General features: G+C 39.8%; 2 protein-coding genes across 3 annotated transcripts in view; one reads left to right on the plus strand and one right to left on the minus strand.

The window, feature by feature from the left end:
- Nucleotides 1-2,100, minus strand: part of LOC146579363 (tripartite motif-containing protein 16-like) — a 3,422-nt gene extending 1,322 nt beyond the window's left edge. Inside the window, exons 1-2 of the mRNA XM_085269251.1 lie at nt 1,949-2,100; nt 1-1,232 (exon numbers count right to left, since the gene is read on the minus strand). The exon at nt 1-1,232 is cut by the window's left edge and continues 1,322 nt beyond it. Coding sequence (XP_085125377.1) covers nt 1-936 — 936 coding nt within the window. The 5' untranslated portion in view covers nt 937-1,232; nt 1,949-2,100. The remainder of the gene's footprint in view (nt 1,233-1,948) is intronic.
- Nucleotides 2,101-4,804: 2,704 nt separating this feature from the next.
- Nucleotides 4,805-11,603, plus strand: LOC146579364 (uncharacterized). Of its 2 annotated transcripts, XM_085269309.1 has the most exons (4): nt 4,805-5,180; nt 6,186-6,374; nt 7,475-7,738; nt 10,239-11,598. In XM_085269309.1, the coding sequence occupies exons 2-4, from the start codon at nt 6,203-6,205 to the stop codon at nt 10,985-10,987; spliced, it is 1,185 nt and encodes a 394-aa protein (XP_085125435.1). In that variant the 5' UTR covers nt 4,805-5,180; nt 6,186-6,202; the 3' UTR covers nt 10,988-11,598. The 2 variants fall into 2 exon arrangements, with proteins under 2 accessions (XP_085125435.1, XP_085125436.1); XM_085269310.1 differs by lacking the exon at nt 4,805-5,180 and having other exon boundaries at nt 6,191-6,374; nt 10,239-11,603.
- The last annotated feature ends 2,323 nt before the right edge of the window (nt 11,604-13,926 follow it).

Genomic DNA, 13,926 nt, shown 5'->3' on the forward strand with positions numbered 1-13,926 from the left:
CAGTGAGGGGTAGTTGTGTAGAAACTGGTTGTGATCCTCTGTGTGTGAGAGCTGCTCCAGCTCGCCGTCTTTCCTCTTCAGCTCAGCGATCTCCTGCTCCAGCTTCTCCTGAAGCTCTTTGACTCGACTCACTTCAGTTTCCTGCTGGGATCTGACCTTCTTCTTCATATTGGATCTTCTTTTCTGGATGAGACGGATCAGCTCAGTGAACATCTTCTCACTGTCCTCCACTGCTTTATCAGCAGAGCCATTGATGGCCTCCACCTCCTGTTGAAGCAGCTTCACATCTTTCTCTCGCTCCTGGATTCTCTGCTGGATGTTTAGTCGTCTCACCTCGAGCTCCTTCTGCTTCTCAGTCCTTTCTGCTGCAGCTGGGACTGTTTCATGGCCTTTATGTTCATCCATCGTGCAGAGATAACAGATATTCTGCTGATCAGTACGACAGAAAATCTTCATCACCTCATCATGACGAGAGCAGATGTTCTCCTGGAGCTTCTTGGAGGGGGCCACCAGCTTGTGTTTCTTTAACGGAGCTGCATCATAGTGAGGTTGGAGGTGTTTCTCACAGTAAGAGGCCAGACAGACTAAACAGGACTTGATGGCTTTCAGCTTCCTCCCAGTGCAGACATCACAGGCCACATCTTCAGGTCCAGCATAGCAGTGATCAGCTGGAGCAGCTTGGAGTCCAGTCTTCTTCAGCTGCTCCACTAAAGCTGCTAACATGGTGTTTTTCTCCAGGACAGGCCTCGGTGTGAACGTCTTCCTGCACTGAGGGCAGCTGTGGATTCCCTTCCTGTCCTCTTCATCAAAGTGGGTTTTAATACAGTTCATGCAGTAGCTGTGTCCACAGGGAATAGTCACCGGATTTATCAGTAGATCCAAACAGATGGAACAAGAGAAGGTTTCTCGGTCCAGCTGAACTCCTTTCTGTGCCATTTCTCCTCTCAGTGTCAGTGACTGTGTGAGTTTCTCTTCCTTATAACTGAAACTAGTCTGAGCTCTGATCTCAAAATGTGAATGGAGCCTGTCAGCTCTTACACATCACCACATGTTGACTGCATGTCAGAATGATAGAAGTGATACAGACGATGGTATCAGATCCACATTAACGTGATGGTATCAATACTTTAGTTTGTGTCTCTCCTTTAACTTAAGTCCGCTTCATCAAACAGCACCTCTCTTCTTCTTCAGATCTTAATGGCATTTGGCAAACACAGATCCATTTTCATCACCTGTGCAGACAAGGGTAAAGCAGTGAAAAGGAAAAAAGAAAATCTTTGAATCAATCAATTACACAATTGGCCTGACAAATTCCTTTCAATTCTAGCAAACTGTTGCATCCAGTAATATGTGTTTTACTGATTTGATTGTTTTCCTAACCAATGTTTCCAAGACAAGTGAGAATCAACAGACACCCCAACATAAAACTGCCAGTCCTTTACTCAGGACATGATATGTGCAATTTAGACATTTTTCATCTTTAAATCACGTCCTCACAGTGAAACTTTTGTCATTCTCTTTAATAAGAAAGAAACAAGTAATCTGAGCTGCTTTGATACTTACAGCATCTCCGTGGTGGGGGGAGGCCTAATCTCATAGCTAATTTATCTACATCTACATCTTACTTGGCTCATCAAACATAATAACAACAGACAAGCCGTCACATTTCTCGCTATAATATGCATTTTAAAACAGAACTTTTGTCCCCGTTTCTGTTTTCTTTTTTCTATTTCAGGTACTCCGGATAAAACCCCACAGACGCTCTTTTGTTGTCAGGCAGCAGACTGTGGAGTTCATTAACGCTTATTTGACTGAGTCGTGTGTCTTTATCTTGCTGAAACACATCTCTACAAACACTCATCAGAGAGCCGTTTCTCAGTATTTTAGCACTCTTCATCTCCCTACAGGCGTATTTATCGCTGTTGTTGCTAAATCTGGTTCCACTCACCGAGCCGAAGAGTTTTTCTTCTTGGGCCATTTTTTTATACTTTACATCCCTCTTCGTGTCTCGTTGTCACGGTTACACTGCCCATTTTCTCCACATTACAGATTTCATTTTGCTCTTATTGTGGTTTTCGCCTCGTTTAACTTCGTCGTCGTCGTCGTCGTTTCTTAGCGGTTAGCAAACAACGACGTGGCGCATTACCGCCACCAAGTGGCTTGGAGTGTGGACTAGCGTTAGCTCATAGCAAACAATCAAATAAATAATAGTTTATTGTTGTTGTTGTTGTTGTTGTTGTTGTTGTTGTTGATGATGATAATAATAATGCTAGAATAAAACACATAACACAACGTTGACAAAAGAAGAGCAATAAACACAAAAGCACAAGATAAAATGAACAAACAGTGGGTTCACAGTGAATATGCAGATTTGAACAGATGGGTTTTGAGTCTTGATTTAAACTGGGGGAGCAAACCAATGTTTCTTATATCTGGGGGCAGAGAGTTCCACAGCCTGGGAGCAGAGCAACTAAAAGCTCTGCTTCCCGTGGTGGTGAGGCCATAAGAAGGCACAGAAAGCTGGATAGAAAAAGAAGATCGAAGTGAACGGGCAGAAGAGGTAGTGCTTAACAGGTCAGAGAGGTAAGGAGGAGCAAGGTTATGAAGGGCCTTGACGGTGAGCAGAAGAAGTTTGTATATTATCCGGAAGGACCCAGTGAAGTTTAGTGAATTTTGAACCAGTTGAAGCTTATGGGGGGATTTTGGAGGAAGACCCTGGAAGAGAAAATTACAGTAGTCAATGCGGGAGGTAATTAGACTAGGACAAGAATGGATGTAGACTGGGTGGAAAGAGAAGGACGTAATCTGTTGATATTGCGTAGATGGAAATAGGCAGAACGAGATTATTGATGTGAGATTTAAAGGAAAGTGAACTGTCTAGGATGACACCAAGGCTCTTAACCTGAGGAGAAAGGAAAACTGTGGAGTTATCAATAAGCAGATAGAAATGATTTGCATTCAAAAGGTTGAATTTAGTGCCAATAAGGAGGATTTCAGTTTTATCCTCATTTAGCTTAAGAAAATTAGAGCTGAACCAGGATTTTAAGTCAGGCATTCTGTAAAAGAAGAAAGTGGGAGGGAGGATGGATGGATGTCAGAGATGCTGAGAGAGGAAAGTCTGCTTAGAAGGACAGAGTGAGAGATGAGATCACTGAGGAAGACAGGTTCAGGGGGGCGGTATACAGTAGCTAAGATGGTGCGAATAGGTCCAGTCAGACCAAATTCAGACCAAACACATGGGTCAGCCACACGAGTAAAAATAGGACCGTAATTTCCTAGCATGTACAAAAGAAAATGACTGTAGTCATTGTCAAAGAGATTGTTAAAAGTTTGAAAATAGTTGCCGTCTAATTTTTAAATGGCGATAGATTGCCAACTGAATGACACTTTGCTGACCATCTATTTGAATTCTTGTTATATTCTTATACAGCAACATATATGTGATTTTTTATGTGTTAGCAAAGTTAATTGATAGATAATACAAGTATTTGCTAAAATGACCCCAACTGTAGGCAGATTTTAGACTGACAGCAGATATTATCGACAGCTTAATAATCAAATTTTCCAGCAAAAACAAAAAAACAACTCAAGTGAGGGAACTTTACCTTAGTGCACAAAACAGATACTGACAACATTTAGATTTAAGGACATAATTTGCAGCTGGAAATAAATGTGATAAATAGCAATATGCTCATATTGCAAAATGTTAAAAACTAATAGCAATAATATAGCATTGTGAGTGAAATATTGTGATGAAATTCGTTATTATGGCTGATAATGTGAGTTTAATTTATACTGGTATTTATATTCTTTAAATGTCTCAGCAGCAATCAAAATAATAATTATTATTATTTTAAAGAAATCTGAATCTGAACATATTTCAAAGCTTCAAAGTGAGTTCTTCATACATGATACGTGACAAACATTGACACACATTGCACTTAACATTAAGCCGCTGTGCTTAAATAACATGGATCTCACAAAGGCCAGCACTGTTAAAATAGAGCATGGAAAGGGCCAGTGTGCATCTAATGTGTTACATTTTTGCAGTCAAAGTATTTTACTGAATATATTTTAATGTATTGATTCTAATTATTTCAACTTTATTTCATTTCCACTATATTTGTCTTGTATACATTGTAATTTGCACTCTCTAGTGGTGGAAAGATAAAGCTCCATGGAGCATTGAAGCTTTTATCTATTTGCTTCGTTCATGGACTGAAGCTTTACGATGCTTTATTTGCTCTTTTGTGCCATCAAGTGGACAATAAATGTAAAACAGGCAGAGTGATTATAACGACACTCTGTGAGGTATCGTAATGAATAAATGAATGAATTATGTTTGTGATGCCAATATATAAATTGTGAACATATTAACTCTGTGTGTGTCTACATGGTACAATGGAGGGTTCAAAAGGGAAACTGAAACCAAAATGGCGGGAAGGTTTTGCACTTGTGCTACTAGGGACATAATGTAACACCTAAAATAAGAGCAGTATTTTAATCGTTTCAAGCAACAAAAGTTTATACAAGTTGGAATTTACGTTTTTCTGTCCTTTCTAATACTCTAGATGTTTCCAGTGTTTGGTTGACCCAGCTATGTTTGAACCTCCACTGTTGTGTCCGCAGGTCTGCGGTATTCAAATGATGGGACAGTTTTCTACAATTACATTATTAGAATACATCAATTTACCTTGAGTCACAAGGGTGACGTGTGTGTGTGTGTGTGTGTGTGTGTGTGTGTGTGAGAGAGAGAGAGAGGTATCAGAAAGTGAAATAAGAACAGAAGTCGATGGCGGGAGAAAGAGCGGTGGTGAAAAAAGTTCAACAAGAGGCGAAAACACACACACACACACACACACACACACAAACAGAGGAGGGGGGAGGGTCCACGAGAGGTTTGACCGGCAGGTCTGCGAAGGGACCGGAAACAGCAGAGCGACGTGACGTTTCAGGAAGTGAAGTAAGAACAGAAGTCGATGGCGGGAGAGAAGAACGGGGGTGAAAAAAAGGTCAAACAAGAGGGGAAAATACAAAAAAAAAACAAAAAAACAGTGAAAGTAAATCTGTAATGTGGATGAAACGGACAGTGAGCGCAATGTAACCGTGACAACGAGACACGAGGACGGATTTAAGTCGAGGTTAAAAAACTGTCTCCAGAAGAAAAAGTCTTCGGCTCGGTGAGTGGAACCAGTTTCAGCTACAACGGCGATAAATAAGCATGCAGGGAGGTTAAGAGTGATATAATACTGAGGAACGGCTCTCTGATGAGTGTTTGTAGGGATGTGGTTCAGCAAGGTAAAGACACACGACTGAGTCTAGTAAATGGAAAGGAGGTGCAGTTTGGGCAAAGTGTTCAAGCAGTAGGTAGAATGACAATGTGGTGGAAAAAGTGACAAGATGGTGATAAAGTGGCTGAAGTGATAACGAGCTCAGCATAGACAGGAAAACATGACAAACATCATGTGGAATCAGCTCATTGTTATTGTTATTAATATTTTTACTTCAGCTGGGGTAATTGATGGATGAAGGAAATAAGTTCCACTGAATTACAACAAGTAGATATAGGAAAATAAGATATGTGTTACTATATAAGCTATGGGACAGATTTATGAAGCAGGACAGATTATTGTGACGCAGCAGTTGCAGTGAGATTTAGAAACATTGTACTGTAATTTATTTAGAAGCGTGAAGCCAGTTCACTTGAGTAAAGAACAGCTCAAAAACCAACCGATCTGATGAGGGAAACAGTGATGGCCTACTAGCTAAATCAAGATGTGACCCTGTGAACGACTTCCCTAAACCTGCAGTCCAGCAGTTCATCTAAACAAAAGGCACCTAGACTAAAACAGATGTACTTGTGTTTGCTATACCATAAAACAATAAAAGAAGGTACGAGCTCTTCTTGTGACTCCAGGATCTGAGTGTGAATGCCAGAACACTCTGGAAGACACACAGTCTTTGCAAACTACTAAGGATCACACATCCTATCACTACACAATCAATTATTCACCTCTAAGCATATATGGTTTTATTTTTCTAAGCATAAATGACAATCAACAATATAAACCTGACAGACTTGAATGGCCCGTATTTGTGAGAAACACAAACTAAAGTATTGATCCCTTCACGTTAGTGTGGGTCTTATACCAATATGTCTGTATCATTTGTATCGATCCGCCCAGCCCCAGCCTCAGCAGCAATGAGTTCAGCTCAGTATCTGAGAGAGTTCATCAAGGAGAGACTAACTGCTGTTTGTGAAGAAATCTTCTCAGAGGTTCAAAAAACCATCGTCCAGTATGAGGAGGAGATCAACCGTCAGCACAGACTGCTGGATATCAGCCGGACACCCGACAGAAACTCACACATCATAGGTATGGACATGTTTTTATCTCTGTGCTGTTCAAGCTCAGATTCTTCAGTGTGACTGACTTTACTAGAAGAAGTTAAACTGGGTATTTATCAGTGCTGTGGGTCAGTGTCCAGTGATGGTAAATGGCCTGCATTTGTATAGCGCTTTTCTAGTCCATAGGACCCCAAAGCGCTTTACACTACATTCAGTCATTCACCCATTCACACACTGGTGATAGCCACATTGTAGCCACAGCTGCCCTGGGGCGCACTGACAGAGGCGAGGCTGCCGGACACAGGCGCACACCGGGCCCTCTGACCGCCACCAGTAGGCAAACATGGGGTTAGTATCTTGCCCAAGGATATTTGCAGCATGCAGCCAGGAGGCAGCCTGGGATCGAACCACCGACCTTCTGATTAGTGGCTGACCTGCTCTGCCACCTGAGCTACAGCCACCCTGATGGACTATGTTGGACTGGTGCAGGTCCATGGTCACTGCTAGATTAGGTGTTGTGCTGTTTGGAATAACACTACCCTCAGCCGTGGTGAGAATATCCAGAATAAATCTAAACTAGTTTATATCATTGCACAAAACCAGATTTCAATAAATGATTAAATATGTTGACCGAAGTTTTCTGCAGTTAAATTTAAATATAGTTAACGAAAGCTCCTTTTTTGATTGACATATTTTGATTCATTTATTTAAAGTGTTTGTCGAACAGATTCCACTGTTGAGTTCATCGAGTGTCAGTTTTCCTCTCCAAGCACTGAGACTGTGCAGTAAAGATAAAGGTAGATCTCAGATATACAATACACATTTAACTTTAAAAGTTGTTACCAGACTTCTCTGAAGTGGATGACCTGTTAGGAGGCAGTAAGAGAGGAGGAAAGACCACAGAGGAGGTTCATGGCTGTGGTGAAGGAGGACATGCAGAGAGTTAGTGTGAAAGCGGAGCGTGCTAGAGATGGTGTGGTGCAGGCAGATGATCTCCTGTGGAGGCCACTAAAGGGGGCAACCTTTTAGGATGGCTGCCAAACGCACAAAGTGCTTTTTAAAAATAGTGTTTTCTGTTACTGTTCATCACATTAATGACCTTTTTATTGTGTTTCTTTTCTCCTCAAGACCCCCCACAACAACATGACTGTGAGGAAGAGGAGGGTCTGGATGAGCAGCAGGTCTGTAACCAGGAGAAGAACTCCAGTCTGGACCAGGAGGACCCAGAGCCTCCACAGATTAAAGAGGAACAGGAGGAGCTCTGCAGCAGTCAGGAGGGAGAGCAGCTTGGACTGAAGCAGGAGGCTGAAGGCATTATTGTCTGGACTGATGAAGAGCGACTCACACTGCTGGAGACCATCTGGAAACCAGAGTTAAAGTTGGATAGAATAGGTATGTAAAATTATTATTGCTTTTATATTATTAAAATGAATATGACTCATGTAGGATCCTAATCACAGGTTAAAGGTTTTTTTTCCTTTTTAGAAGCACAGAAAGAATTAAAAGTCCAATCAGCATGAATGCATCTCTTTTCTCTTAACATGTAACATTAAACCTCCACTTGGTATAAGTCAAAGAAACTGACTTGAGTCTGTATGTGTGTACAGTACCGTATCTTATATGTTGGAGCTATTTGTTCTTTATTTTTTTCATTTTAAAATTTGTTTAAAGTTTGTTGTTAGTTGACTTATATTTTGGGGTTTATTCACAAGTTTTATTTGTAGGTTAATATTTGTTTTAATGTTTGGTGTGGTTTTGGTGTTTACCTTGTTAAGTCAGTCAGTAAGAGCTGTAGGGCCATTTGTTTGTATAAATATAGAGACTGGTATTGGACCAGCATGCACTGGCCTAAGTTTTTTTTTTTGTTTTTTTTTTTGTTGTTTTTTTACCAGAGCAGGCGAAGCAGCAGCAGGAAGTAATAAAAAATGAATCTTGCTATTGCTTGCCAAACTGGACGAATAAGCCATAAAAACGCAACTTTCAAGTATGGATAGTGGACTGCTTTTGCCTGCGTACAAAATATTATCTCAGTACAGTAGTAGCTTGTGGATTTGTAATTGTGGGATGCTTGGTTTGTCAAACAAAAGGAATTGCCACTACACTATATTTTAAAATACTTTGCACATATTTTATACTGTAGACAATAGCCCAGCAACCATACCCTGAACTTCAACAGATAACAAACTGATGAGCAGTCAGGCCGAAGCCTCCATTTCTACCTGTTCATGTTTATAAAGTAAAATCACTATGACGACTAGAGATGGCACGATACCACTTTTTTATGTCCGATACCGATACCGATATCATAAATTTGGATATCTGCCGATACCGATATGAATCCGATATAGTGTTTTTTAATCAACAAAACTGTTTTTTAAAATATCTTGCTGCATTTTGTATAAGTTCATACTCAAGTTTAAAACAACAACTACACTAAAGCTATTCTGTTATACCTGTATGCAAAAAAAAATATTTCATATTTCAGCAATACTGATCAATCTAATAAACTTAAACCTACACCATCCTCCCTATTCTGGTATTTTAAAGAGTACTTAGCATAAATATTAAGCAACCTAACTAATAGGGTTCCAACTCCCAGCAACAACAAAAATAAAAAAATAAAAAAATAGGGAACCACCCCTCACGCTCCACCTCATGATGCTTAATCGCCGTAATCAACCTTAATTTGATGCAGTGTGAAAAAAAATGCACAGAAATCAATTATTTTTCAAGAAATATTAAATAGATTCAACATCTTTCTTCAACAAAATTGCAGACTGCACAGATGGTACCTTCCCAAAGTAAAAAGTACTATATCTTACTAGGGTATATATATTAGACTTAATAGTTACTATATACAGTAATGGACTTCTATTCATTTTGCATCAAATTAAAACTTTGGGTGTCAGATAATTATTTATTAAAAGCTCGACATTTTAAATGAGAATAAGAAAGAAAAGTATGTCTTTGTGCCCCCTTTTCCCTGTTAATGCCCTATCGGCCCCCCTGGCTAAACTTTGCTAGATCCGCCCCTGCACAGTTACCAGCCGTCAGCTACGTAGAAAAAGATCCTGGTGTAGAAAGTAATATTAAATAAATTCTAACAACAGCTGATCAAGCTTAAACGTGCTGCTGTTGTTCAGCCGCTGGTTTCCTCTTTCTGGTGCAAAGTGGGCCAAAAGCAAACTAGAGACACGGACTCGCGACAGAAAAGCCGATCAGCTGATCATTAAGCCGTTTCATGATTGAAGTAGCAGCAAGAAGAGGCAGTCGCTTGTTAAGCTTAACGCAGGAATGCTTTACAAACAGTTAGAGATGGACTTACACACTTGCTTTACTTCTCTCGGGATAACTTTGTCGGAGATGAAATGCCGGGTTGCTAGCGAAGCTCCAAATGCTATCCAGAGCACCGACAGGTCCCGCATGCCACAGCCGCTCTATCACGTGATGCATACTGCTCCGACTGCTAACGTTCTGAGGTGAGTTACGGTGTGTTGCAAGTTTTGTGAGGTGCTTTCGTGATATTTAATGGATCGGATTACATTTTTTATTTTTCTCCGATATCCGATCCAGTAATTTAGGTCAGTATCGGACCGATACCGATACGTAATATCGGATCGGTCCATCTCTAATGACGACCACTTTAAAGTCTCTTTCTGTTGGTTTTCATTTTTAATTTGTGTTTTCGGCTTTGTGTTCATACCTTAATACTAAGAGAAAGATCATATGTGTGTCCTTATTAGGATAGGGATTTGTGTTGGTGTGTGGCAAATTAGTAGAAAATGGATTTCAGGTCATTTTCACAGAGAAATGTGAAAGTAATGAGAATATTCAGAGTTTAGAAAATATTTTCACCCGTTTTTCTATCATTTTTCTCTATTTGTCTCTTCAGACCCCACACAGCAGCAGGTCTGTGACCAGGAGGACCCAGAGCCTCTACACATTAAAGAGGAACAGGAGGAGCTCTGCAGCAGTCAGGAGGGAGAGCAGCTTGGACTGAAGCAGGAGACTGAACAAAAACTAAGCAGTGAGCAGCTCCTTTCTCACAGCTCTCCTGAAGCAGAGAGCCAAGAAGATAAAACAAGTCACGATCAGAGAGTAGACGACACTCCTGCATCAGACAGTCAGAGTAAAACTGAAACAAAGACAAATGTTCTAACATGTGACAATTGTGGAAAAATGTTCAACTCTGAGTCCGATCTGACTACACATTGGAGAGTTCACACACGTAAAAAATCATGTTGTTGTTGTTGGACCTGTAGGACAAACTTCTGTCAGTTCTTGAAACTTCACACAGGTAAGAAATCACATCCTTGTAGCACCTGTGGGAAGGAATTAGTTTCAAAGTCAGCACTAGAAGCTCACATAAGAACTCACACAGGTGAGAAGCCGTTTTCTTGCAGCACCTGTGGGAAAAGTTTCTGTCGGAAATCAGCACTGAAAACACATACAAGAACTCACACAGGTGAGAAGCCGTATTCTTGTAGTACCTGTAATAAAACATTCTGTCAGAACTGGACACTGCAAGCTCACGTAAGAACTCACACAGGTGAGAAGCCGTATTCTTGTAGTACCTGTGGAAAGAAATTCAATCGGAGCACACACTTAAAGAGACACATAAGAAAAATTCATAATGCTTGAAATATTCATGCTTCCAAAGTGTGAGACAGCTTTGATTCGTAGCAGTGTGTGGGTGGTAGAGCTCACTAACCAGAAGTCAAATCGCTGCACTGATTTAAATAAATGTAGAAACTGATGTTTTGACTCTTACAATCTTTTCACATTTGTGACCTTAATCTGGTCAGTCCTTGAGTATGGGTGCATAGTTTTATGTTTTATGATAAGTGTGGTTTGGATGATCCTGTGGCTGGACTCCAGAGTTGGATCAGTTTGGCAGCGACTGTAGTTGTAATGGCTCTGCTAACGTATCCAGAATTGAAGACGTGTTCCAGTTTTTTGTTCGATACTGAAATAAATATGTGTGTTGAGGAAAAAGTCTGGGTGTTTTCTTTTGTTAAAAAAAAGAGAGAGAGAAAACAGTCTTAGAGGAACTATTTGTACACAGAATGTGCTCGTTTTTATTGAAAATGTAACCACTAGGTGGCAGTGTTTCATGAGACAGAGTTAGTGTAGCTGCCCCTGCGCTTATTTGAGCTAGTTGCTAGAAGTTGCTAAATGTCATTGACTTTCTGTGGTTTCTGGTTGTTAGTGATTAGCAAAATTACTTCATGAAACCAGCTCCACGGGGACACCTGCTGGCCAATTTTGTTATCGCTACATGTTGTAGATGCTGTTCTGTGAAACAATGATTCAGATAAGCCCAGCACAATTTTAAACAAAGTTCCTTACTACACCAGGCGATCAGTAATTACGATCAACAGAACACAGGGTTCCAACTGTTTTTGGATTCAGTTGGCTTTGGTTTTTGATCACAACCCACAAAGTTTGGTTGACATTTATAATTTCTAGTTCTACAACATCATCACAAGCATCAGTTCTACACACTCTCAGCCAAAGGTAAACGCTAGCATAGCATTAGGTTCTAGTTTAAATTAATTAAAAAACATATATTGAAATGGAAAAAAAGACAAAATATGCTCTCCTCCTATATAAAAAAAGTAACGTTTGTTATATTTTCATGGGCTTATTCTGACCAATCATAATAGTCCATTTCACATACATTTTAAAATAATTCTCTGTTGACAAGCGTCTGTCATCATCTATATGACAGAAATCACAGAATACGATTATTTATTTAATTACACTTCTAGTGATTCTAATGTTTAAGAAACTACATTTGTCTGCGCAATCTACAGCAAAGTAAGAGAGACAGTTTTCTTTTGCACATGCTCGTGTAATATGTCATTTTACAGAGTAATGCAAAAGTAATCAGTGTTGGGAAGGTTACTTTTAAAATGTATTTGACTACAGATTACTGAATACATGCCCCAAAATGTATTCCGTTACGTTACTCTGAGTAACGTAATGGAATACATTGGATTACTTAATGTATTATCATACTTTTTACAACTACATGAATGTACTCTTGCTGTGTGATTTTTTTTTTTTTTTTTTTTTTTTACTATTACTGAAGGTTACTCGTTATACCAATACCAACTAGATTTTTAAATCCTAATATAAAATGAGTAACAGTAGGGTGGACATTAGGTAAGCCTGCACTTTTTGCAGTGATCTCGTATAGAAAACTATTCCGTGTGTATATAAACAGGTCCGCAGCTCCGAACCGTAGTAAAGGGACCTCTGGCTAATAGGTCGACTTCCGTGTCAGGCCGAAAACTATCTTTACTTGTTTGGGTCAACTTTGCCCAGCGAGACAGAGAGAGGCGTTGAAAGGCTGCTCCAAAAGAACTTATTGTTTCGAGAGAAAAAAACACGAGCGCAGCGTACAGTCGAGTCTTAATAGCTTACTTACAACTGGGCTTGTCAGGCTCTCTTCTTGGCTGCAGTGGTTATTATGATATTTACATGCTTCCATCTCCCGTTTCTGCTCGGTGACAACTCCTTTTTCTCCCTCCCTCGCTCACAGACACATAACGGGTATGGCAGTCCATTCTCCCTCAGCATGGACTACACTACCCATGAGGCCACATTCTTTAGAGCATTGCCTGTAACACTCTGCCTATTGCCTTCAATTAAAAATCAAAATTAAATATTTTTTGAATAATAATTTGTAAAAATATTTCATCAGGTCATTATGAGGGCCACAAGTAGAGGTGACATGAGCCACGAGATTGAGACACAGGCATACAGCCTCTTAATACATGTTTTGTTTGGTTTCCACCACCATGGAATTACCAAAAATAGAGAGGGTAGAGACTAACATATGAAACAGGAAAAGACCCTGTGTAATCCATTTATTTCAACAAAGTAACTGTATTCTGAATACCACCCTTTTAAACGGTAACTGTAACGGAATACAGTTACTCATATTCTGTATTTTAAATACGTAACGCTGGTACATGTATTCCATTACTCCCCAACACTGAAAGTAATGTAATGAGAAGTGTAACAAATTACTTTCTCCTGGGAGTAGTTAAGTAATGTACTGCTTTACTTGTAAGAAAAATGTTCTGTGTAATATTTAAATTACATTATTTTTCTGAGTAATGACCCCAACACTGATCACAAGAATGAAGGGAAATGCGTCCAACATGCATAAACATTTGACCTGACAGCATGTAATTAATCGGCACAATGTATTTGATTTGATTTGCTGCTTGGTGATAGTGGTGACTCTCAAAGCAGAGCCAAGGAGATTTGATAAGAGAATCAAGAAGTGATGCTGAGAATGGAATCGGAATCTCAAAATTCTTATCAATCCCTAATCACATCCCTAAGAAGTCGTTCGGACCTCTGTGCCAGACAGCAGGAAGGTCGAAAGTTTTTCAATGTCTAATGTCTTTGTGTTTCCCTGATGAGCATCACTAATAAATAATACAGATTTTTGCACACAACTTTTATTCCTTGAATTATTTTTCTATTGGCAGCAAAGAATTTTATTGTTCTACTAGCACACAGGAGACATGCCCTGTACTTGCTGACCTCATATCAACTCTTAA

Source organism: Mchenga conophoros, linkage group LG3 (assembly GCF_057382185.1).
Source record: "Mchenga conophoros isolate Kocher_MC1m ecotype Shallow Benthic linkage group LG3, M_conophoros_male_GT1.1, whole genome shotgun sequence".
NCBI classification, from domain to species: Eukaryota; Metazoa; Chordata; class Actinopteri; order Cichliformes; family Cichlidae; genus Mchenga; species Mchenga conophoros.

Bases quoted from the DNA above. Each gene is read 5' to 3' on its own strand.
- LOC146579364 (XM_085269309.1), top strand. From the start codon at position 6,203: ATGAGTTCAGCTCAGTATCTGAGAGAGTTCATCAAGGAGAGACTAACT. The intron at 6,375-7,474 runs GTATGGACATGT...TTTCTCCTCAAG, and splicing joins CAGAAACTCACACATCATAG to ACCCCCCACAACAACATGAC. The intron at 7,739-10,238 runs GTATGTAAAATT...TTGTCTCTTCAG, and splicing joins GTTAAAGTTGGATAGAATAG to ACCCCACACAGCAGCAGGTC.